Source organism: Schistocerca americana, chromosome 1 (genome assembly GCF_021461395.2).
Source record: "Schistocerca americana isolate TAMUIC-IGC-003095 chromosome 1, iqSchAmer2.1, whole genome shotgun sequence".
Classification (NCBI taxonomy): domain Eukaryota; kingdom Metazoa; phylum Arthropoda; class Insecta; order Orthoptera; family Acrididae; genus Schistocerca; species Schistocerca americana.
Window position 1 is genome coordinate 665275773 of NC_060119.1, and position 26999 is coordinate 665302771.

General features: G+C 41.7%; 1 protein-coding gene across 1 annotated transcript in view; it reads left to right on the forward strand.

Moving 5' to 3' along the window:
* Positions 1-4062: 4062 nt before the first annotated feature.
* The window catches only part of LOC124608455 (dentin sialophosphoprotein), a 90921-nt gene continuing 67984 nt past the window's right edge, over positions 4063-26999 (forward strand). The window contains exons 1-3 of the mRNA XM_047139986.1: positions 4063-4364; positions 4446-4508; positions 15897-16059. Of these exons, the coding sequence (XP_046995942.1) occupies positions 4291-4364; positions 4446-4508; positions 15897-16059 (300 nt within the window). The 5' untranslated portion in view covers positions 4063-4290. The remainder of the gene's footprint in view (positions 4365-4445; positions 4509-15896; positions 16060-26999) is intronic.

Sequence of the window (26999 nt, forward strand, 5' to 3'; positions counted from 1 at the left end):
TTCGTTGCCTCTACACCGCAACTGGTAGCGTGTTCCGGGATAGCGTTTTAGTTATATTGTCACGTAGAAGAAGGTGTAATTAGATGAATGATGAACACTAACTTCACTTAACGAAGGTTTATTCAGCACTTGCACATACAAGAGTGCGGAGCGAGCCGCCTCCAGCAAGAACACATACAGTATATTACAGCTACAGAACATTGCAGTAGAATGATTCTTGACATTTGTGAATACTTCTAGAATGTACTCAAACAGAATATAAAAATTAAATTTGGGCAGTCCAGATCACTACACCACAGTGCTACTCAGCTCCTTTGCGACAATATAGGCTACATGGGCAAAGATGTGCCACACGCAAACCCAGAATAAGTTGTGGAATACATTAGTAGGCCCAACTTCCTGTATGACATGAAACCGTACGAGTCGAATTCATGGCCACAGATATGAAGTTTCTGAGCAGGGTAAAAAGGTTGCGGCAGACTGAATCACATCCACAACCATGACAGAAGAATACAACAATATAAAAACTCAAACACTACCAAATATGGTTTAACCATGTCCTTCAAATACGCGATTAGCCACTAGAAAATCAAGCTATTCACCTCAAGTTTCACGGGAATTCCAAGAAAGTGGGGTACTGATGGACTGGAACACACGCGAAAGCCTATTACATTACACTGATAATGATGTTCACTATTAGCAAGCAATAATAAGAGCTTCTGCTGCCGAGTATCAGTGCATATCAATGTTCAGTTGTGGCGTCTTATGTTTTGAAGGCTTAAAATAGAACGTTTTGCCGTTTCTCTGTAGCAATTTCTAATGGTGATTCACGAGAAACTTGAAATATCGTAGAGTCATCAGTATTGCCGAGTGTGCGTGGCTGTTAATCATTCGATGGGCGTTCAATAAGAAATGCAACACCTTCTTTCTCGGCCAATTTCGGTTGATAAAATGCGGAATTTGTTGTGGGACATAGTGGAATATACTAGCTTCAGCCCCGTAGTTTCATGAAGTTCCGGCAGGTACCTGTGCTATACTTAGTCTTCAAACTGGCGTTAGTAACTGAAGTTCGCTCCCAAGGAGGTTAAACTAGGGGAGATGCCCATACGCCGAAAAAGTCAAGCCATCGCAACCATATTGGTGTGTTCATAATATTTGGTTTCGAGTGCGTATTCATACTGCATTGCAGTGATACTTCATGCTGTATTAAAATACATACTCGGAAAGGACTGACAATCAGTCATATGACTGTCACACAGTACTTTAACCGAGAAACTCATTTCCTGGGCTCAACAACATGGTGAACCTGGCGGCAGTCGATGGCTGTGTTCGGTGTAGGTAGCGCCCTCTCCCCTAATTGTAACCTTATTTTTCGTTCTATACAGAAAGCTCTCGTTGAGCATCGCAGATATTCATAGGCGCTTGCTGAATGTAAATGAACAAAAGCGTGGCGAGTCATTGGGCGAGGCGGTTATCATCACAGCTAGAAGGTCGCGCAAACCTGTCAGATATTCCACACATCGGCCGGCCACACACAGCTGAGACTCCTGCAATATTGAAATATACAGACACTATCATTCGCGGTGATGGATGGGTCACTGTACAACTAGTCATCTTTGTTAGTACTACTGACACACACCTCCACCGACTGGAGTACTCAAAGATGTGTCCCCGCTGGATTCCTCGCCGCCTAGCAAAAGACCACAAAGAGCAATGAAGGACCATCTGCGCAGAATCGCTTGCGCGTTATGAGGCTGGTCGTGACAATTTTTTATCGAATATTGTCACAGGCGATGAAACATGGGTTCATCACTTCGATCCCGAAACGAAACAGCAATCCTCCGAAGAAAAGTTCAAAGCTGCACCCTCAGCAGGTAGTCATGGCAACGATCTCCTGAAACACTGAAGGAGCTATTCTGTTGTATGTTGTATGTCCCCCCCCCCCCCCCCCCCCCCCGTCGTGGTGCAACCATCAACTCTGAAGTGTATTGTTCTATCCTCAGGAAGTTGAAGAAACGCCTTCAGCATGTTCGTCACCACAAAAATGCAAACGAATTTCTCCTTCTCCATGACAACGCAAGGCCTCAAAGAAATCTGCACATCCGAAAGGAGCTTACAAAACTTCATTGAACTTCCTTCATTCACCTTATAGTCCGGTTCTTGCACCTTCCGACTTCCATCTGTTTGGCCCAATGAAGAATGCACTCCGTGGGAAGCAGTACGTACATGATGAGTAGGTTATTGTTGCAGATAGATGTTGGCTTCGATGTCGACCAGTGGGGTGGTTATCACCCAGGTATACAGGTCCTTCCAGTAAAGCGGCGTAGCCGGCCGAAGTGGCCGTGCGGTTAAAGGCGCTGCAGTCTGGAACCGCAAGACCGCTACGGTCGCAGGTTCGAATCCTGCCTCGGGCATGGATGTTTGTGATGTCCTTAGGATAGTTAGGTTTAACTAGTTCTAAGTTCTAGGGGACTGATGACCTCAGCAGTTGAGTCCCATAGTGCTCAGAGCCATTTGAACCATTTGAGTAAAGCGGCGTAAGGCCGTCAATTTGAACGGAGATTATGTTGACAAATAGGATTTCGTAGCCAAAAGAGTAGGGAATAATGCAATTTTTATTAGAATCCTCACTAAAACCAACCTGTTTGCAAAAGAAGAATGTGTTGCATTACTTAATGAATATCCCTTGTATTACGTTGTATTGTGTAGTGGTGCAGAAATTCACGTACTATAGCTAGCAAGACACGCACGGCCAAAAATTAAGAGTACGACGCACCCACTATAAAGAAATACGACTTGAAGTACTTATTTGGACAAGACATAATATATAAGCTCTTTCAGCTGTGATTGGTATATGTCGCCTTTTTCCTATACGCTTCTGTGCAGTAAATATACAAAGACACCAATACATATTGTGGTTATCCTCTGCAAAAGGCAAACAACGGGTTTCAGCTCATTGAGAGAATTTTGTGACATATAATTTCATCTGCGAATGAGGATACCGTGGTGCATTCCTAAACGCAGACGGCATCATGAAGTATTCGAGAAGAGCAAAAGCTTAAGTTTCAGATTCCCATTCACTAAGTGGGAATCAAGATTTCTATCAAGTTTTCATTAATAACAACAGTCGAAGGCCAGGCTGATTTCTTGAGTGTGACATTTTATTTCTTCTGTCCATTTCCAAATAACTGGTACCCCACTTCCAAATCAAGAATCAATGGAATTTATCCATTGGCAAAATGTTTCTAAAATGAAGCCCACGTTATTTTGTTACTGTTTGCGGGCACGAAATATTCCTTTCACATAATCCTAAGACATTGCGTTTGGTACTATGATAACTAAGCTAGCCACAACCCAAAATCCAAAGGAGCTCACAAAAGAAAACGTTAAAATTTATGCATGAGACATTCTTTATTTGACAGCTTCGCGTATTGTGGCACATTTTACTTCCGCGCCCGATAGAGTTGCGTTTTCGTAGTCGTAGCAAAAGAAAGGACGCAGGCCTACATACTTATTCTTTTCATAACATCGAATGTACTTTTAGAGGGAAAAGATGTTACCGGTACGATACGTAAAGAAATGGTGCAAGTATCAGTTTTAAAAATTTCTGACTGTCATTTTCCGTTACTCAGTATGCTATCTTTGAACTATTCTTATGCTTGCGTGGCTGACATCAGTTTATTGTCAGCTGTTTTTCTTTTGCTGCATGAGAGCAAAGGTACAGTGCATCGATTCCTTACGTGACAGAAGAAAATTGCAAGCAATTGATCAACGTCTTTCCCGCACCGAGTCACGCAATGCCTCCCAAACGACACTTAAAGTGCCTGCTGCTGTTGCACATCTAATTTCGGCGAAAGCTCATTGTGCTATACGATAACACCTCTTCCACGTACAAAACGAAAAGCTACAGAAACTCCTGGCCTTCGTAATCACGCGAACGCAGAAGCTGCAACCCATGCGGGTATTACGTCTGCTGCCGCACTCTACTGCCGCCAAACACGCTATGACTTGATTGCTTTACACGGTTGAATTAATTAATTACAGTCTTTCGTGAATTCCCATGACCACTGTTAATTACATTCTGTAATTCTGAACATTGTTAAGAGTGCAGGGAGTTTTCTGTCCTACGTCAGAACTGGAACAGTGTCGAATGCTGAGAGCACCGGCGCAGTTGGCAGTCCCTGCCCGTTCCCCGCATGTTATTGGTTTTTGTTTTGAAACGCCAGTTTCAAGCGTCAACGCGCGGTTTGTGTACGGTGTAGTTTGTATGTAGTGCGTATTTGTTTTGAAATGATGTCCGACGCTGATCACAATTCTGTTTATCATCGCAAAATGGCATTGCTGCAAGAGAAACTGCGGAAAAGGTACTTTCTTGCTGCCAATATCCATAATTAAACATCAATTAATAACACAAACCAATAATATTCTTATATATCAATTTTCAGTGAAGAAGAAAGATTGAAGTTGGAAGAAAAATTCTCAGTTATGATGAAAGAGTGCAAGGAAGAGTGAGTGTCAATATATTGATACCTTAACGATTTAAATATCCAATGCAGTGACGTTACTTTATTCTTATTTTACGGTTTTGTTGTTAGGACTTTTTAATGTTTGACAGTGAGTCGCCTAAGTTATATATTCACGAACTGACATTTATGTAGACTTCTAGACTCACTCGCGCCGCATTGAAAGAAATTTAACAAAGAGTTATGCTTCACAGACAATTACAACTTGAAACCTGATTTAGAATTTTGATATGCGGTACGTCTTAAATTTGATTTTCATGGAATTATTGTCTCTCTCTCTCTCTAAAAGGAATGTTTTCTGTCGTATTACTCACATTAATTATTCCATCACCACTACTACTGTCACTGCACAGAATTGTACATATTTATTGCATGCATAGTGGTTATTTTCTTTGTGACTTGCTTCCACTAGAGCTAGAATTTTTCCCACTACGAGAATAATTGAGCTTGTCAGCTGAAAACTTATTCTTGTAAAACAACCTACACAGAATTTCTTACATCAGAAACATTTCCCTACTACTAAAACTACGTGATAAAAATGTGCAGTCTCTTTGAAACCTGTAATAAAATGTTACTTGCCCATCAGTTTTATTCAGTCATTTAGTCACTCATCGTGTTGTATAGCTCCCATCCTGAAGAACAACCACCATGGATGTGGAGCAAGCCAAGGGAAGGTACACAGTAACAGAGAGAAGTAGTTGACAGAAACTAATTTTTACACTGGATAAATTCTCATGTATCATTAAACTGGTATATTATATATGTGTATGTGGGCTATAAATGAACACAATAAAATTAGCAGTAACTCTGTTTCTTAAAAAAATTTGCTGCTTACTCATTCATGCTATAGATGCTCCTTATCTACCACTTCTGCTTGCTTACTGTTAACTGATTACAGTGATGATTTTCAGAGGATATAACTTCTGTATTTGCTGTATGAACAGGTGGCTGTTTGCAATGAGCATTGACATTTATCTGCAGGAATGGATAGGTATTTGCAGTGAACATTGTTATTTGTGATGCTGCAAGCAGGAATTTTTATTTATTGATTTTAAATAGTCAGAACATATTTAGAAGTACATAATGCAATAGGTTTTTAAATTTTCATCTGAATTTGCTGAGATTTTTAATTTTTGTGTCCAGTGTTGCCAGGGATTTTGTTAAAGATCTGTACGCCAGAATATGTAAACCCAATCAAATCTCCAGACAAGTGGGGAAGGACTTCTTAGAAATTATTTTTGTGTTACTTTAAACCGTAATTCATCTGAAACTTGAGGAATTATTTTTGTGTTTTATTTTGTGTTTCTATAATTGTAGTTCATCTGAAAGTTGCTTTTATTATTGAGAACAAATGCCATTAATTAATAAATGTGCTGTTTAGTGAGTAAGAATTCAGAGATGTTTGAGTAGAACTCTGCAACACATGCCTTATGTGGTTAGCTGCTTGAAACAATATTCTTATTGTTCACTTTTTCTCAACAGATGCTTTTCAGTCACATTTGTAGTTTTGCAGGAGCATAGAGATTGGAAATATACAAAACAAGCAGTGCCCTTGCCTAAACATTAAAACAATTAAAAATACCTCTAGATGGAAAATATGCTGAACTAGTGTTTGACCATTACTATCAATTCATGTTACCAGAAGGAAAACTTTTTACTCATTTGAAATTGCAGACTTTATGTTAAGACAATTTTTTGTTGCGTAACATTTACAGGACTGTACAGCTGTCATCTGGTCCGTGTCCAGTATGGTGAAGCTCGTAACAACTCAGTAAACATAACATAACATAATTTCAAAGTTCTTCAATATTGCTGGAAGTCATTTATGTAGGTTCAGAACAGGAATGTAACCCTTATGGCAGACATTGTAGCAATTTAACAAAGCTTCTCCATTGTTGTCTGGTGTTAAATTGTATTTTCATTACATGTTTTAGCATAATCTTGAACATCTGCAATAAGAGAACATCATATTTAAGCCTACTTATATGTGTTTGAATTTGTGTTGCATAATCATTTACTATGAATCTTCTTGCACTCTACTGTGATATAGCTAAAAGTATTTTGCTTAGTGCTTCTATTTTGGATTTCAGTAACTTTTGGAAGTACAGTTTATTGTTTAATTCCAAGCAAGGTGGCACAGTGGTTAAGGCACTGAACCTGCATTTGGAAACAGGGTTGCTCTTATGTCCGTCAAGCCATCCAGGTTTGGGTTTTACTTGATCTCTGTAAATCAGTTAACCCAAATACCTGGACAGTTTGTACAAAAATGTTATGGCCAATTCTCTTCTCCACAATGTCTGAAATTAGGCTCCATCTATAATGACATTGTTGTTGCTGGTAAATAAAACTCCACTCTAGCTTCACTTCTGTACTGTTTCATGCTAGGGAGAGATCCAATTGAGAGACTCAGATTCATAATTGAGAATAGGATACAATGTTTTAAGAGTACCATAAGTTAAGAAATGGTATAGAATGAGGTACTTGTAGAAAGAGATGATAATGTTAAATTCAATTTATTCCATGGTAAATTAGTGTCAATATTTGAAAGTTTCTTTCCTAAAAAGTTATTCAGAAAACTAAGGGAAACAGAGTATCTTGTACGAGGAAAAGCGAAATTTATATAATGGCTAGAATAATTAAAGCTTCAACATTATTTGCATACTAAAAAAATATTTAGTATTTTACTACCCAGTTTCCTCACTGACATCTCTTTCCAAAATCTTCGAAAAAGTAAAGTTCTCATCAGTAGTCTCACATTTAAGTACAGACAATTTATTTAGCATATGACAGTTTGGTTTCCAGAAGGGTTTCTCGACTGAGAATGCTATTTATACATTCATTCACCAAATATTACAAGCCTCCAATAATAAATTATCGCCAGTTGGTACTTTTTAACTTTCCAAGATGTTTGATTGCACAGATAATCTTACACTCTTAGAAAAACTCAAGTTTTATGGGACTGATGGCTTTACACACAATTAATTTGAATCATACCTAGCAAACAGAATGCAAAAAATTGTGCTGACTAATTCAAGGCTAGAAAGTTTTAGGGACTGGGGAGAAATCACAAGAGGAGTCCACAGGATTCAATTTTGTGTCCATTCCTATTCCTATACAGGCAAGTGCAGATATTTTTGTATGTGGTAGCTTAATATGTTCACACACCAGTGTGCTGGATGTTTTTTCTGTGGGTTGAACAGTCTTCTCACAGACACATCATAACCTTGATGACCTGATGTTTACTGCACCACTAAGTGAACTAAACCAGTCAGAATTGACTCCGTTTTGTATCCACACATCTACACTTCAACATCTGACCTGCTGCACAGTCGAAAATAAGCATAATGTACTTGGAGGTACTACCCAACCTAAAAACATATGACTTGTAATAGCTGTAATTATTAGTCTGAAAATTAAGTAAATACTAATGTAATGTTGTTCAGTACACCATCCTCAATCAGCAGTAGACATATGTGCGCTTAACCTGTTACACCCTGTGTATGTGATTGGCCTTCTCTTAATGTTCAACAAGCAGAATTGGCACGTTCTGCAGATTATACTAGTATTATAATAAGCTCTATTAGAGATAAAGCCACAGAAGAGATTGTTAATGGTTTTTTCAGAGACTTAATTAAGTGGTTTTCTGATGATCCCTAAATGTTTAGAAAGCACAATATACTAAGTTCTGTACAACAAATAGTCTTATTCATGTAGCACATAAACAGGAGTCAGTAAATAGGATAGAATGCTACAATTTTTTGGGTTTACATATTGATAAAAACTTAAACTGGTGCCAAAAAGGGTCCCTTACCTTGCTACTATCAGAAACTCTGCTGCTCATCAAACAGAAAAGGGAAAATGAGGAAGACAAAAAATGTCATTACTGATGTTCTCATCATATTCCAGTGTAACAAAAATAAGTTGAGGATTTTTGAGGGGGGACTGTGTCACAATGTCCTCTCGAAACACATTTCAAAGGTGCTGATGTTCTTGTGCTAAGACAGTGCAACCTCAGAGGAAGGGAAAATTAATCCCACAACTCCCACTCAGTATCGTATTATAATAAAGTAGTAATGCATGTCCTGAGTCGAGTGGCAATATGCTCTCTTTTCTACCCCTACCCTTCCCCCTCATATCCAAAAAATCCGTGGAAAATAGGCTTTCTCTCGTTGTACTGTGCTGCTGGTCTTAATTCTTTTTGTCAGCACATAATGTGCATTACCACATACACCAGGTGTTGAGCTGTTAAGAGCTTCATCTCTTCAGAAATGTGTACCAGAACCTGAAGTTCAGCACTGACAAGGAACCATTCTCCACTAGTAAATCTTTCTGTGTGCTCTCCCACTTTCACTCACACTGCTCAGTAGAAGTAGCTTTCCATTTGTGCTCCATGACCAATTTTTGATCTTGATACATTTATCATATTCAACTATGCACCCCAGGGGGCTGCAGCTATTTGTGGGTAAATGTCTGGTATGCACGGGTCCCTGACCTATTGCAGCCTTTTTTCTCTTCCAGGCTGCACTCCCTTCCCTGTATCCACTCCTTCCCATTCTATCTCCTACCCCTCCTGCTCCACTCTTTGTAAACTAAAATGAACATGTTCATCACACTTCTATGCTCTTCAATGCCTCAGTAACACCAGCTGGGATGCAGACTGCTCTATTCTGGGTTCCACCATTACAGGTTCTGCACCAACAATGCTTGATTGCTTACACGTGAATGAACCTCCTGCTACTGTGGCCGAAGTCTGGGGTTATAATTGCCCCTTGTTTCTGAACTCCAGCTTTCCCCTCTACCACATTTTCTCTCAGCCCTCACATAAATGTCAGTGATGCGTCCCCCATCCACAGTTCTGTCTTGACCTATCACATATACCGAAAGACTCAACTCATCCTGAGGCCCTCCTCTCGGAGCGTTTCAGGATTCAGAAGTAGCCTGTACTGATGGCTTGATGGTTGCTGGTCATGCTGGCTTTGTTTATGTTCATGCAGAATTTAAAGAACTCCACTTGTTGCTGAATAGCTGTATAGTTTTCACTGACAAGATTGTAGCTATCTCTCATGCTCTTGAGTACACATCGGTTTCTGCACAGGTGAATCCTCCCTCTTCTTAGTGACTCCTTGAGCAGTTCACAAGATCTTGACCAGTGTTACCCTCACCATCTCATGGTACTGATTATCCAAGATTCCCTTTTTGTCCTTGAACAAAGTGGACACTTGGTGGTCTATGTGTGGAAACCAGATCACATTGGAATTCCGGGGAATGAACTCTCTAACAGGCTGGCCAGATTGAGTGCTGCAAGCCACTTCTTGAGATCAGTATTCCAGAATCGGATTACCTATTGGTATTATGCTGTTAAGTTCTAAGGATTTGGAATACACAGTGGCATAGTCCATGTTCACTGAACAAAGTAGGGGCAATAAAGGAGACTACAAATTTGTGGATGTCTTCCTTGCAGTCCTCTCACCAGGACTCTATCTTCCTTTGCTGGCTCTGCATCGGCCATACTTGGGTGACTCATGATCATTTCCTCCATTGTGAGGATCCGTCCCACTGTTGTTGTGGTGCCTGTTTGACAGTGGTCCACATTTTTCTGGACTGTCTTACCCAAGCTGCCCTGCAGTGGACTCTCAAACTTTCTGAGTTACTATTCCTGGTGTTAGTGGAGGATGCCCCAAGAACTGACCCAGTCTTACAGCATGTTTGTGAAGGGGGTTCTTACCACTCACTCTCTCTAAGGAAAGCCACCTAAGCCTTCTCAGCCCATTGAAGGGTTAGCAGGATGCCATGCTGGTCCTCTGTCCAAAATGGGCAGTGGCTGTCTGTGTTTGACTTGGTGTTCTTACTGTGTTTTCCTATGCTTCTCTCACCTTCTATGTGTGACCAGTCTTTTTTGAGTATTGTTGGATGGGGCGCCGGCTGTTCCCTGGATGGGGCACTTCACTCACCTTTCTTTCTTTCCCCCCTTTCCTTACTCCTTGTTTGTTTCTCTGGGCATTGTTGACCTTCGGTATACCTTGGGGTTTTCTTTCCTTGGGTGTGTAGTTTTGTTGACTTGCCTATTCCAGGTAGAAGGCTTGATGACATCAGAGTTTGGTCCCTTTAATCATTAAACCAACCAACCAAATTCAACAATGGATAGTTCCTGAAAGGAAACTATTGAAATGCATGCTAAAATAGGCTAACTTCATGCTGTACGGCAAATGGCTATGTGTAAACATTATGACACATCCAGAAATGGGCAGACCACATCATGGTTATTGTCCACCAAATTGTTAATGCATTCATTCTAATATGTTCAGGCCACCTACCAGTCCACTGGTGGAGTGATAAGTGCTGTTCTTCAGTCATGAGTAATTATGTAGTTCTGGAGAGTCACAAATGTTAAGGAACTGTTGGAGATTTCACTGGCTTTCTGGTAGTGAGATCTCCAACAGTTCCTTAACATTTGTATTCCTGAATTATTAAGGAGAGTAACAAGATATCATAGCATGAGTTCCCAGATTCCATAAACTGTTCTGCAAAGTCTCAGTGGTATAGGAGACTGCTACGAGGATTTCTGTGTGGGTTGGAAGCACCCAATAGGTGATGTACTGCAGGATGATGGTCTCATGAACCACAAGAGATACTGGGAACACAATGGTGGATATTTCTCTGAAGCACTCACTACTGCCCTCTGTGTTCCTGCCTTCTTAACTACACAAACTGTAGCCAAGAAAGGCAGTTTGTGCAGTAGTTTCAGCAGTTAAGAACGTTGCAGACATCACTTTTCCATTGAGAACTGGATTCAGATGTGCTGGTCACAAGGGATGGTGAAAACCTGGGACACAGCCTGTATTGAAAACTGATACACGTGGACCAATACCTGTACAAACCATCAAACCACCACCCAAGCCAGAAAAGAGGCATAATTAATACGCTTGTAATGCGAGCAAGACGAGTAAGCACCTCAGATTTGAGATGCAACACCTAGAAAGTGTTTTGAGGAGCAATGGGTACTCCACAAGTTATATTAGAAGTGTAACAAAGCCAAACACTCAGTGAAGTGGCAAATCAGATAAAGAAATGTCGGATACGGTCTTTCTGCCATACATTTCCAGAGTGATAGACAAAATCAGCATAAAAACTATTTTCAAACTGACAAAGAAACTCAAAGAGTGGCTTAGATCAGCAAAGGGGAAAAGGGACCCACTTGAAATGTTGTGAATGTATCGCATACCAAGCATGTGCAGAAAACTTTTTGTTGGAATGACTGGACGATCAATCAACACTGATCACAGAACATAAGCAACATTGCAGGTTGGGGCAGATGAAGAAATCGGCTGTGGCAGAGCATGTGCTGTGTGAGTCTGACCACATAGTAAAATTTGCCGACTTGGAAGTTCTGGCTGGAGAGAAAAACTATCACAGCCACTTGTCCAGAGAAACTATAGGAATATATGAACTCAAGAACAGCTTCAACAAGAAAGAAGAAAGCCTAAAGGTAAACGAATCTTGGCTTCTCATGCTGCAGCAAACGACCATCGCAAGTAGCAAGAGAACCGCACCGGAAATGACTGCAGAGAAGCCCTTGGATGTTGGTGTGCCAGATACATATAGTCTGCAGCTTCAAGCTCGGCTCCACTCCACCACCAGCAATGGAGGGTGAAACATTGACAATGTCAGCAACTTGTGCTGCTAAAAGGTAAAAAAAAATCATCAGATGAATGTCAGCCAAAGAACCTGAGACAGAAGCCAACAGGAAGTTAGTCAAAAGTGGCCACAAAATGCTTAACAAGTTTGGGTTCAGATTAGTTTGTGGCTCTTTTCACAGCACCTGGCTGCAGTAAAGTTCATCACATAATGTGACACTTCACAGTCACCCTGTACAGCTGAATCAGGAAACAAGGTAATTCCCTGTTTGATGGAATGGTCCCAATTAATTTACATTTTTAAACCTAGGAAGGAACGTACGTACATAAGCTAGTAATTACCATAATATTTCCCTGACAAGCTGTGTAGAAAAGATATTGAAACAAATGGTGAAACATCATCTCATATCTTTTCAATCCAGATAGCTCTGTAATTGCTTCCAGTGTGAGTTTGGGAAGTATCGTTGCAACATTGATAACATGCTGAGATAGCAACATAGCCGGGCGGAGTGGGCGCTCGGTTTGAGGCATCATGTCACGGACTGCGCGACCCCTCCCGCTGGAGATGCGAGTCCTCCTTCGGGCACGTGTGTGTGTGTGTGTGTGTGTGTGTGTGTGTTTTGTTCTTAGCATAGGTTAGTTTAAGTAGTGTGTAAGTCTAAGGACTGATGACCTAAGCAGTTTGGTCCCTTAGGAATTTACACTTGTGAACATAGCAACATAACAGGCCTTCATACATAACACCTTGCAGGTGTATTTTCTTTTTTTTCCTTTAGAAGACTTCAAGGCAAAATAGCCTCAGAAAGCATTTCATCTCATTGCCCAACCAAATATACATACAGTTTTCATTAATATCCCATGTCCTACTAAGCCATTTGGAATCTGCATGAAACAAGGCCTTGCAACACTTGGTGTAGGCCAGATTCCAGTGCTAGATGTGGGACAATACCATCTGCCATCCTGTATGTTCAAGTGACTCATAATTAATTTAGAGTCTGTGCAGTAAAAGAGGAACAGTATTTCAGATTTCATTTATAACATATTTATCATTTTACACAGATGTATATAATCACAGGAACAGTGTTGGCTGTTCTTTGCTTGGCCATATTAGTGCCTCTGGAATATGCATAGTGAACAAATGCAGTCTGTAATGTCAAAGTACATATGTGCACTAAAACAGGTGAGACATATTTTAGCTACAAAAAGAAAGGAAGATCAATGCTGAAGTCATTAGAAGTGAAATGCAAGCTCAGGTTGCTCACAAGGGAACCTCCCCATCGCACCCCCCTCAGATTTAGTTATAAGTTGGCACAGTGGATAGGCCTTGAAAAATTGAACACAGATCAATCGAGAAAACAGGAAGAAGTTGTGTGGAACTATGAAAAAAATTAGTAAGATATACAAACTGAGTAGTCCATGCGAAGATATGCAACATCAATGAGAACGCGAGTTAAGAAGCGCCGTGGTCCCGTGGTTAGCGAGAGTAGCTACCGAACGAGAGGACCTAGGTTCAAGTCTTCCCTCGAGTGAAAAGTTTAATTTTTTATTTTCAGTATATGTGACAAACTCTTATGTTTTCATCACTTTTTTGGGAGTGATTATCACATCCCCAAGAAAACCTAAATAGGGCAAGGTAGAAGAATCTTTTTACCCATTCGCTAAGTGTACAAGTTAGGTGGGTCGACAACATATTTCTGTCATGTGACGCACATGCCGTCACCAGTGTCGTATAGAATATATCAGATGTGTTTTCCTGTGGAGGAATCGGTTGGCCTATGACCTTGCGATCAAATGTTTTCGGTTCCCATTGGAGAGGCACGTCCTTTCGTCTACTAATCGCACGGTTTTGCGGTGCGGTCGCAAAACACAGACAATAAACTTATTACAGTGAACAGAGACGTCAATGAACGAACGGACAGATCATAACTTTGCGAAAATATAGAAAGTAAAACTTTCAGTGGAGGGAAGACTTGAACCAAGGACCTCTCGTTCCGCAGTTACTCACGCTAACCACGGGACCACGGCACTCCTTGAGTCGCGTTCTCCTTGATGTTGCATATCTTCGCATGGACTACTCAGTTTGTATATTTTACTAATTTTTTTCATATTTCCATACAACTTCTTCCTGTTTTCTCGATTGATCTGTGTTCAGTTTTTCAAGGCTAACTTATAACTAAATCTGAGGGGGGTGCGATGGGGAGGTTCCCTTGTCAGAGTTGATTAGGAAGTCAGATGTGTCAATATTTAAGGAACCTTTTGGACTTTTATCTTGAGAATGATTTAGGGATACTCTAGAAAGCCTAAATCTTTGTTGCCAGATCCGAATTTGAAACCCCTTTCCCTGAGTGAGTGTCTTGTACCTTAACCAGTGTGCCATCTGAATCAGTACTTCAGCTAGAAAACACTTCCTCTGTTAAACTCTCTGCATGTACTTAAAAATATTCAGTATGTGTACCCACCAGAAAAACTAACGCAGTCCAACCACGGAATCACCTCTTCTCCCACTTTGTGTAGAGCACCAAGGTGAATGAGAATTGGGTGCAATGAACTGCCAAATGCAATAGCCAAGGATGTATGCACAATACTGACACTGGAAAAACTGAAAACTACCTTTTACAAACGATGACCTCAATGCTGAAGTGTAGGACCATCTGTGGTGACTGTGTGTGAGAGATAAAAAGCTACAAACAGTGAAACAGACAATTTAGTTGTAGCATAACACCTTCCAGTCACAGAGGTCTCCCAAATAAGACACTAGGCTCCTCAATGTGGATTCATTCAATAATGAAGAGGACCCACCAGGACGTGATGCTAGTATCATATCAACTATCATTGCAACACACTTTGGAGGGGTGTACACGATTTGCTAATAAGAAGGCAAGCCATAATTTGGCAGGTGGCATGCCCCCAGTTTTAGGTGATAACACATTGAATGTCAAACACTAGTTTGTCTTACTCTGCTTTCTAGATTGCTGAAACGCATTACTTGTTAACCAATTGATTTTGACAAACCAAACACAACCCATAAGAATGTGTTTTGTGAAGGTGGCACTTCAGTTTGCAAATACGGAGGAAACATCATAGTCCCTATGCCAAGAATTACTAGCAAATACTTCTTTATTACAGCCAGTTTCAGTTCTCGGATCATCCTCAATTATCTTAAAGTTATCTAAAACAGCTTCCCAGACAATATTAAACCTATGGCATAAAATCCATCTTTAGTTGCTGTTGCCAAGAAATTTGGTACATTTTATTATTAACAGTGTAATGTATTTTACTATTTGATAATGGCGACTGAGGATGGATTTTATGTATTTGACACCATAGGTTTAACATTTCCTCATAACTTGTTTTAAATGACTTCAAGGTGCCTGAGAATGATTGGGGAATTGAAGCCTGTTGCAATAAAGAAGTATTTATTAGCAGTTTCTAGCAGTGGCCATATATATGTCTCTCAGAACTATGTGTTGCTGTTTTTGCACTTTAATTCTTGCATTTTGTAAATTCATTTCTGTTTCTCTTTTCATAAATGTAATATAAGCATATATTAATTTACTGTGGCCACTGACGATGATATCCTGTACCCCTTGTCCCAAATAATAATAACAACAATAACAAAAAATGGACTTATAATCCATAAGAGTTTTGTGTGCCCCATTTTAATTGGATTTTCTGTATTTAACTGCATTTTGTTTGTGAGATGTCTAAGAGCTCTAACATTGCTACTTCTGTTTGACAGAGAAGAAGAAAGACTGAGCCACTTAAAGTTGCAGTATGAAAGCTTTCTAGAAGAAGACAGGAAAAGACGAGACAGAAATGACAGGATCATGAGGTCACTAGACAGAATAGAAAATAGAGCTGCGACACTCAATGCAAAATCAAAAAGATTAAAGCTGTTAAGGGTAAATATACACTATTAATTATGAAATCAATTGTAGGTGTGGTGTTGGTATTTGTTGCTATAGAGTTACTGTTGTTATATGTTTGTGAAGTTGGGTATAATGTCACACATTTGTCTGGAATATATAAACATTATTATTTAAAAGAGGACTGCTATTTATCTTTATAACATTCATATATTTAGTTTATTTATTGGTCCTTTATCTTATGTTGGCTGTTTTCCAATGTCTCCCAGAAAGAAAGGTCAATATAGAGATATCAAAACTGGTAAATTGGAACAGAGATGTTTAATGCACGCCCTGGTCCAGTTCGTATGTAAGACAGAACTTAAGTATGCATCGATTGTTTTGCTAGTGGTGCGTAGTTTATACCGTACCCCCTTATGTTCTGTGTTCCAAATGTCTGTGCTCTGAATATCTTGACTTCCCTGAAACTACACCATCAAATTTGCAATTTACTGTTGTTTGCTGCAGTTTTATGAGCATAACTGCACCAGAATGAAATTTCTGGTAACCATTTTATTGTACAGATGACCATTAAAATTGTTATGTTTTTACTAATGTGAAATATAATGATATTGTGTGTGTTTATGACTTCTGTGATTGCTGAGGTCCTGCTGTTATTGAAGAACACTGCCAGAATTTTCAAACTTATCAAATCCAGGCTTTTTGCATTTTTCCAGATTTTATACTGTATTATGTGGAAATGGTAGGCTTCACAGTGTGCATATTTGATCTAAATAAAAAGTCCAACAGGACATACAGAACAATACATTGTTAACTTCTTCAGTACAGTTCTACAAGGAACATGGTTATGAATTGTTGCATATCTTAAGATTCCGTGAACATGTCTTTGCCAAAAATGACATGCAGAAAACTTTTACACATTTTCCTTAGAGCGTTTTCAGCATCTTTGTATTTCAGATATTTCCTGTAATAGCTTTACATTATTGGACATTGTAATTTTTTGCGTGTTTACAACAGTGACACCATGCCATACATACAATGAATATGTACAAAGTTTATTCCATTAGATAATACTGCTACTAATATAATTGTCTTGAGAACATACAGGGAGTACACAGTCAGTAAATAATACTTGATGAAACAGTCCCTTATGCTTATTTATTTTAGTAATAATTCTAACTGCTCTCTTCTGAAGCCAGAATATCCTATCTGTGTAGGCTTCAGTCCCATGTTGCAAATGTGAGAAGATTAATTTTACAAGAGGAGGACTTATTATATTTACTTCGTGTGTTAGTATGTATATGTTGTTACAGTTCCTCTTTTTACAGCTGTAGCTGGTATGTTTTTCCAGTCAAGATGTTCATCCATCAAAGTGCCTAGGAATTTATGTTTATCAGATGTTTCAACTTTGGACATTGATTTAATGCTTACCATTTGTCCACTTAAGACTGATTATAATTTAACAAGACTTCCATCACAACGCTCTTATCCGTATTTAGTTTCAGTTTATTCAGTTTTGTGATCACACCAAAGGTCTCTTTACTGTTTTGAACTGATGGCTGTTTGGTACAGCTCCAGTTAATTAATTATGTATCATAAGCAAATTCCACTAACTTCAAGTTTCATGGCTGTGTTAGTTCATTAAGAGACACAAGAAACAAAAAAAAAGGCTCAAAAATACTTCACTGTGGGACTACGCAGTTGAGAATATTACACTTTGATGTTAATGTTAAGATCTTCCCTTCTTTATTGTAACTTTAGTCCATTGTATCATATCAAAGAGATAAGAATTTGACAATAAAAATCATAATTTTTTGACAATATTATGTGACTGGATGAATAAAAATTTACTCACCAAGCAGCAGCAGGAGAAAACACACACACACACACACACACACACACATCTTAATTTAAAAAAAGGGTTTACATATGCAAGCTTTTGGAGCCAGTGGCTCCTTGTTCTGGCAGATGGGTTGAAGGAGTAGTAAGAGGGGTGAAGGAAAAGGACTGGAGAGGTTCAGAAAATGGGGTGCAGTTCAGATTTGGAAACCTGAGAGCTTAAAGCTGGAATACAGGCTAATATGCAAGACAGAGATTACTGCTAAAACAAATGCATGAGTTAATAAGAGTGAAAAGCTAAGTGCATAAACAAATTGTTATAGGCAAATTCATAAAAAAGAAAACAATGCAATTATTGTATGCCAATTCATTCACACATCTCATACTGTAGGTTTCTAAATTGCATAAAAGCACTGGATGAGTCAGAGAATCAAAGACCTTATTCAAGTCTAGAAAAATCCCAGTGACTTTATTGTCCTTATTCAGTTTGTTTAGCAGTTTAGAGAAAAAAGTTGCTACTGCTGTTAAATGAAAAAAAAAGTACATATTACAGAAAAAAGATTCTGTTTGGTATAGAATTACACTTGCCAAATGTTCCAGTCAATGAGGCAACAGCTCATCTGCACTTTTACGTCACAAAGATTTACACTTGGAAATCTAGAGTTCGTTCATGAGAGATATTATTTATGCTGCACTTCTCCTGATATCTGTATAGAATTAAATCACCTGTGAATTAAAAATGTATTTGGATTCTTATAGTTGTAAGAAAAATAACGTTGTGAACCACTACACATCTTTTTCAGTCTAATGGCTGTGTGAAGTCTAGCAAATTTAGGCTGTGTCTAGCAGATTTAGGTTTTTACAAATTCCTCTTGCAAAACCAGCAAGAGAGACCATATGTATACAGTCGCATACATATTACATTTCTATGCTTCGAGCCTTAGCTAGTAGAGAACATCATGAAATCACCATAAATTGACAGAATAATTTTCAGTGTATGTCTTCAGTATTTTTTTTCTTTCCATTACATTTCCACAGTCACTTTGCTAACTAAGCAATATGTTCTCACAAGCACCACCATCAAAAATCAAGTGAAAAAATGACAATGAAAAGTCCGACAGTTGTCATAGAAAGTCAAAATACAATAATAAATTAAAATCCTAACTCAAAAGAGAATATATGAAAATACTGAACATGCATGAAATGCAATCAGCAACATCCAAGTTGCTTAAAAGTTCATAACGGGCAGTGGGCAAAGCATTAACCAGGGAGTGTATCTTTTGCATACTCCAAGAAGGCTCTCTGTGAAGTGGCTAAAGAAGAAATATGTTGACTGGTACTGAATGCTTTCTGATAGCTATCAGCTGTAGCTAGCAGATGACAAAGAATTTAATGAGTCTAAAATTTCAGTACATAATTGTGGTGTGCGTACTATAAGACCTTCGGTACGCACACCAACAGATTAGTTGACTTGTCGCTCTAACGAAGTAGGCGAGTGTCAGCAATATGTCTCGTGGTCTTATTGTGGCGTGTTTATCTTCTGCCGTTAGGTCAGACGATAGAAATGCCACTTGCACGCTTAGAGTAGCAGATTGACGGTGACCAACTTTAAACAGAACTTGATTCATTTTCACACAGATTTATTAAAATAATAAAAATCATAAACCTTACTTAACTTGATTCTGGATGCTATTTACAATCGACAATCTGAAGTTCCTTTGGTTTTGGTACGTTAATCTTATTCTCACATATCTCTGATACTTGACAAAGTGTCTATACATTCTCTTCATGGCTCTGTACAGGAATATGATAATCTTATTCGGCGCAGACTGGAACTTGACTATAGACTAATGCAGACTGATGCAGACTAATGCAAACTGGTACGGACTAATGCAAACTGACTAATCGGAGGTCTGTACACTCGTTATAATACCTCGAGTGTTCAGGTATCACTGCGCGAGTGTGATCCGCGAGGAAAAAAGGTTCTATGTTAGCAGCAATCTCATTGGCTGCGTTACATATTAATACGCGGATCGGCGGAAGTGGTCCGTCTCTAAGACAGCGCCATCTCGTAGTGCGGAGACGGACGAGTGCTGCGTCTGCGCTGTTGTGCTTAGCGAGGCGCGCTCTATTGGGAAAGTTGTGTACGCGCTGACTACGCGGAACTATGTACACAACAATAATAAATGATCCCTAACTCAATTACACATAACATTTCAGTATCACTAACTGTGTGTATTGCTCCTGGTTTTATAGTTGCAGATGCCCTAAAGACAGTGTGTTCTGCTAGTTAATGTTGTCAACAATCAGAAAGCAATCAAAACTGATCAAAGTCATTTGATTTCAATCTATTTAACTACTCCAATCAACCACCATACTGATTGCCTACTTGGTGTGCATGAATAGTAGCAACAAATTCAAGCTGTAAAGAAGTAAGGAGTGAGATGGGTGTGATGGTAGGAGAAAAGATGAGAGAAGAAATCAAGTGAAGATGGATTCAAATAAGCATCAGAATGAAGTGGTGAATGCATATAAAAGGCAAAAAGTTAAGTTAGGCGTATATGTTATAACTTTTAATCCTAATAAATTGCGTGGATCTACAACGTAGAGCAATAGCGAGTTACATGCTTCCAACTCCGAATCTGTCACTCCACTGCCGTGCCGTGACATGCGGCCGGCGCCGTTCATAGCCAGGTGGCGCTCCCGCGCTCGGCCGAGCTGCGGAGCGCCTCTATCGCCGTGTTCGCGTACTGATGTAGCGGCACTTTTAAATCTCGTGGCACTGTCACAACACTTTTCCCCCCTTGAAAAAAAAAAAAAAAAAAACACTCACTTCCTTGGAAACACGGACAGTGCGGAGACATCCATGGCCTCTTGCGAGGCCCCGAGAAGATCCCGCAGAGAAACACGAGAGTGTGGTCGAAAATGTCCAGGACGGAAGCTTGCGCATGGAACGCGCCTCCTGGACGAGATGATGGGGGAAAACTCCGGAGCAGCGTCCATAGGTGCCGTGGACCTGGGGGTGTGCCCCAGCGAGATAGGTCCCGGAGAAGGCGGCGTCGCGACTGGGGCCGGTTCCGGCGTACTCGGAAGCGGTAGCGACGTCGGCTGCAGCAACACGCCCGGAAGATCGGCAGCAGCGACAGGACTGGCTTCTCGGGCTGGTGGAGACGAAAGAAGGGGCGGTGGCACCGGCATGGCCACCACTCGTGGGCGCATCTGGTCGTAATGGCGAACAACCATGCCTTCGTCCGTACGTATTTCACAAAGCCGGCGGCCGCGAAGAGCCTGGACCACCCCTGGAATCCATTTAGGGCGAGATCCATACCCCCGTGCCCACACGTCGGCGCCCACCGGGTATTTTCCCGCACAATGGGACACAGTACAAGGCCTGACAGGGTGAAGCAGGTGCAGTAGAGTGCGCGGTTGGCGGCCATGCAAGAGTTCAGCAGGGCTGCGATCACCCAGAGGCGTGAAGCGATAAGAACTCAGAAAGTGCAACAGAGCGTCATCTGTGGAAAAATCACTAAGGAATTTTTTCATCTGGCGTTTGAAAGTGCGGACAAGGCGCTCGACCTCCCCATTTGATTGCGGATGGAAGGGCGGTGCTGTAACATGATGAATCCCTTGTCCAGTACAAAAATCACGGAAGGCCTGCGAAGAGAACTGAGGGCCATTGTCCGTGACAATCGTGAATGGAAGACCTTCTAGCGCAAAGATTTTGGACAAAGCCAGCGTCGTCGCCGCAGTGGTGGGCGACGGACATCGAACAACGAACGGAAACTTCGAGAAGGCGTCAATCAACAGTAGCCAATAAGTGCCGAGGAAGGGGCCGGATCAGGCCACGGAGAGGGCATAGTACGAGGTGCAGCCAGTTGTTGAGCACACTGACCACACGCAGCGACCATGTGGGCGATGTCCGAATCAATACCGGGCTAATAAACGTGCCTGCGGGCCAGGGACTTAGTCCGAGAAATCCCCCAATGGCCTTCGTGCAATAGTTTGAGAACATATTTGCGAAGAGATGCTGGCACCACGACCCGTGGAGATGCGCCATCCATGGCCAGAAGAACAACACCCTCATGAACAGACAGACGAAGGTGCAAGGCATGGTAGTTGCGAAGGGGATCCGATGCCCGGGCCTTGGTCCTGTCCGGCCAACCCCGTTGAACAAAACCGATCACCTGATGCAGGACCGGGTCCCGTGCAGTAGCCGACGCGACCTGCGAACCTGTAAGTGGAAAACCCTCGAACGCACGACGTTCTTCCTCATCAATGTGGAAACAGAGGAGTTCATCTCGATCGAAAACCGGGTCGGGGCCCATCGGCAAACGCGACAACGCGTCAGCGTTGGCGTGCTGGGCCATGGGGCGATAGTGAATCTCATAGTGAAAACGAGACAAGTATAAGGCCCAACGTTGCAGGCGGTGAGCTGCCTTATCTGGAAGCGACGCCGAGGGGCTGAACAGAGAAACCAGCGGCTTGTGGTCGGTGATGAGGTGAAACTTAGAACCATACAAAAAAAGGCTGAACTGTTTTAGAGCATAAATGATAGCGAGCGCCTCCTTTTCGATTTGAGAGTAACGCCGTTGGGCATCGTTGAGGGTCTTGGAAGCGTAGGCGATGGGTCGTTCCGACCCATCCTCATACCGAAGGGCGAGAACAGCCCCTAGGCCGTACTGTGACGCGTCAGTCGCCAGAATCAAGTGCTGACCCGGACGGAATGTGGCAAGACAAGGCGCTGACTGCAAATGAGCCTTCAGGCGGACAAAAGCCTGCTCACACTCGTCGGACCAGCAGAAAGGGACGTTTTTGCGTAACAGCTGATGCAGAGGATGAGCCACCGCCACCGCGGAGGGAATGAATTTGTGATAATAAGCAATCTTGCCTAGAAACGCCTGAAATTCTTTTACCGTAGACGGCCGGGGTAGAGCGGTAATGGCCGCAACGTGCTGTCGTAGAGGACGTATACCCTCACGGGCCAAGTGGAAACCAAGATAAACAATGGAGGGTTGGAAGAACTGGGACTTGTCCAGATTGCACTTCAACCCAGCCGAATGCAGAACCCGAAACAGCGAACGCAAATTGCGAAGGTGCTCCTCAGTGGAGGCCCCCATGACAACTATGTCATCCAGATAGTTGATGCAGCCGGGAACGGAAGCCGTGAGCTGTTCCAAAAACCGCTGAAAAATGGCCGGCGCACTAGCGACGCCAAATGGTAACCACTGGTACTGATACAACCCACAAGGAGTGTTGATGACGAGAAATTCCTTGGAAGAAGTATCCAACGGCAACTGATGATACGCCTCCGATAAGTCAAGTTTGGAAAAGAACTGGCCCCCAGCGAGCTTGATAAATAACTCCTCAGGACGGGGAAGAGGATAAGTGTCAATGAGGCTCTGAGCGTTGACAGTGGCTTTAAAATCACCACACAATCGCAGACTCCCGTTTGGTTTGGAAACCACCATGATTGGCGATGCCCATTCGCTGGAGGTAACAGGAAGGAGAATCCCTGAAGCCGTTAACCTGTCTATCTCAGCCTTGACAGGTGCACGCAACGCCATCGGAATAGGGCGTGCCCGGAAAAACTTAGGGCGAGCCGTAGGCTTAAGAGTAATGTGGGCTTCAAAATCCTTGGCACGACCCAGACCAGCAGAGAACATGGACGAGAATTCAGAACACAATCCATCCAGCTGTTGATACGGAATATCCTCAGATATGAGGTGCACATCATCATCAATGGAGAACCCGAACAACTGGAAAGCATCATAACCGAACAGGTTTTCAGTGCCAGCATGATCCACCACATAAAACGTGAGGGGCCGAACAACAGACTTGTAGGCAGTGGAAGCATCAAACTGGCCAACGATAGGAATTTTCTGCTTATTATAAGATTTCGTGTAACTGGAGACAAGGGAGGGGAGCCCAACTCCAAATACGTGCGAGAATTTATGAGAGTTACTGCAGAGCCAGTGTCCACTTGTATGCGAATGTCTTTATCCAGAACACGAACAGTAACGAACAACTTATTTGTTTGAGAAAGCACACAGTTAACGTCCATGTCCGATGCCTTGTCCTCGTCGACAGGAACTTTAGGGGACTGACACACAGAAGCAATGTGGCCTTTTTTCCTACATGAATTACATGTGGCCCAACAATTTGGACACGCGGCCCTGTCATGCTGTACGAAACAACGTGGACAAGAAGGAAGTGCGGAACGAACCTTCTTCTGTGGTTGCTGTTTTCGCTGAGAGCGGGGCGGCCCAACGCGACGTTGTTGACGCGAGTGAACCGCCGCCACATCGTCGTTCCCCTGTGAAACAGGCAAATTGTCTGTGTCGAAAGTGGTCTGTACAGCGCCTACATCACACCACGCGTCTATTTGCACACCAGCAGCGTGAGACACTTCAAAAGATTGAGCGATGCTTAGAACTTCCGACAACGACGGGTTTGGCAGTTGTAAGGCACGTTGCCGAACTTCTTTATCAGGAGCAAGCCGGAGAATAGCGTCCCTAACCATTGAATCAGCATAAGACCCATGATGAGTGTCCGTGACAAACTGACATTTCCTACTCAGACGGTGTAATTCCGCCGCCCAAGCCCGGTAGGATTGATGGGGCTGTTTACGACACCGGTAGAACGACACGCGGGCGGCAACGACATGGGTATTTTTCCGGTAATAGTTAGACAATAAGTCACACATTTCTTGGAAGGACAGAGAGGCTGGTTCCCGCAGAGGGGCTAACTGAGATAGCAGCTGATACATCCGTGGGGAAATCCAGGATAGAAATAACGACTTACACATAGGAGTGTCGACAACGCCGAAAGCCAAGAAGTGTTGCCGCAAACGCTTCTCATAATCCTCCCAGTCTTCAGTGGCCTCGTCGTAAGGAGGGAACGGAGGCGGAGAAGAGGAAGACAGACGATGAGTAAGCGACGTCGACAACGCCTGAATAGCAGCCGTCAGCTGTGTTTGTTGGTCAATGAGCGCTTGCAGAATCTGTTCCATGTCTGCCCCGACACGAACACACAATTCCACAACGCAGGAAAAAAAATATCCCATCCTCGTCGCCAAAAGTGTTATAACCTTTAATCCTAATAAATTGCGTGGATATACAACGTAGAGCAATAGCGAGTTACATGCTTCCAACTCCGAATCTGTCACTCCACTGCCGTGACGTGACGTGCGGCCGGCGCCGTTCATAGCCAGGTGGCGCTCCAGCGCTCGGCCAAGCTGCGGAGCGCCTCTATCGCCATGTTCGTGTACTGACGTAGCGGCACTTTTAAATCTCGTGGCACTGTCACAACAGTATACACCAAAGGAAGGAATGTAAATTTGGTATAGCAGAACCAGAGATATGTGTAATAACAAGCAGTAGAAGATTTGGATGGCTGTGACTAAAGGCCCAGTTTTCATGAGTTCTTAGATTATGATGGCATGGGTGGCATATATACTCAATCGCAAAACGTATTTCATGCACCACCACTTTTTGGTCGAGCACTGCTCAATTTTTGAGTGACCCTTACAAAGAGTGAAGGTTAATTAACTGTCACAAAATATATTGCCAGTCCATATCACTCTGCTGCAAGGCAGGTCCTGCTGTGCTGAGAAATAGTTCTGGATACTACTTTCATAAAGGCAGCAGTTTGGTCCCCCAGTTAACTACTGATGAACTTTTAAGAATTTCATAGACAAAAAATAATGCTTCAGCATCTTTGTCTTTGTCTCAGCCATGTAGTTGTAATGAACTACTTTGCCATTATTGTAAAATAGAAAAAATTGTGAACTATTAAATCTATTGCAGTCCCATTTCAGTGCCTTTAATTCTGAGGTCTTGTAAATTGCCACATAAAAATAAATAAATAAAAAATTAGACTCCCCACATTATAATAGAATTTTTTTGTACAGTAATAGCACAATTTACTTTTTTACAACCTTGAAAAATGTTTGTCACTTTTACCATTTGTCATTACAAGTAATGTAATTTATATGCATTCTAAAAAATCCCTAACAAATATCTTCTCAAATTCAAATATAATTTTGTAAAACTAAAAGCTTAAAATTATTGTTAATTCAGCCTTTCTTCTCCATGTGAGTGACAAGCCAACAGCTAGAAGCTATGTCTGTTGCATTGGAGTGGCAAAGTCATCTCCCATTATGAAGCGGATCTTCCCAGCTACTCTTTCTGCCACTGTAGTCCATGGAGAACCCTGGTCAGGCATCAGGCCATCATCTGATAGCAGCTAGTGAGACATGGCCACATGTGGAGCTGTTTCACAAGGAAGGTTGTATGTAGCTAATGGCTGCAAGACTAGCCCTGTACTTCTAACAAAGAGATATGAGGTATTGCCTCCTTGCTGATAATGAGAAAGGGCTGGCAGACCTTGACACTCCTGCTCATCCATCATCTCTCCCCTCTTGCTATCACAACACAGCTGTTAGTGATAGGAAATTCCAATATTAGATGCTTGGTGACCCCTTTTAGAGAAATATTGCCATGTGAGGAAAATCATCCAAGTGTGCACTATACCCCCGCCGGCGAAACATTGCACTTGACAGTTCGCTTTTTGTCTAGTTAGGTTGGCTACACTGTAATAGCGATGTTGCAACAGCAGCCTCTATACACACAGCAGACGATACAGCTTTTCGTCCCGTCTCGTAAATGCAAGCGATTGAGCAATTACAGAGCCGGCCGCGGTGGTCTAGCGGTTCTAGGCGCTCAGTCCGGAGCCGCGCGACTGCTACGGTCGCAGGTTCGAATCCTGCCTCGGGCATGGATGTGTGTGATGTCCTTAGGTTAGTTAGGTTTAAGTAGTTCTAAGTTCTAGGGGACTGATGACCATAGATGTTAAGTCCCATAGTGCTCAGAGCCATTTGACCAATTACAGTGTATATAAAAACTCGTTTTTAGTTGTACTACAATGACAGGAAGTAAACAACCATATAATAATGCGTGTAAAAGCATAACAATGCGCACCCTTTCGATAATGGAGCAAAGAAATACAAAAAATAAGCATCTGACGACTGGTACTTAAAAATCAATAATGTACGTAGTTTACAAAATAAATAATAACCGAGATTGCAATAAATAACCAATATTAGTAATTTTTCACTCACCAATTTACAGCGATAATGG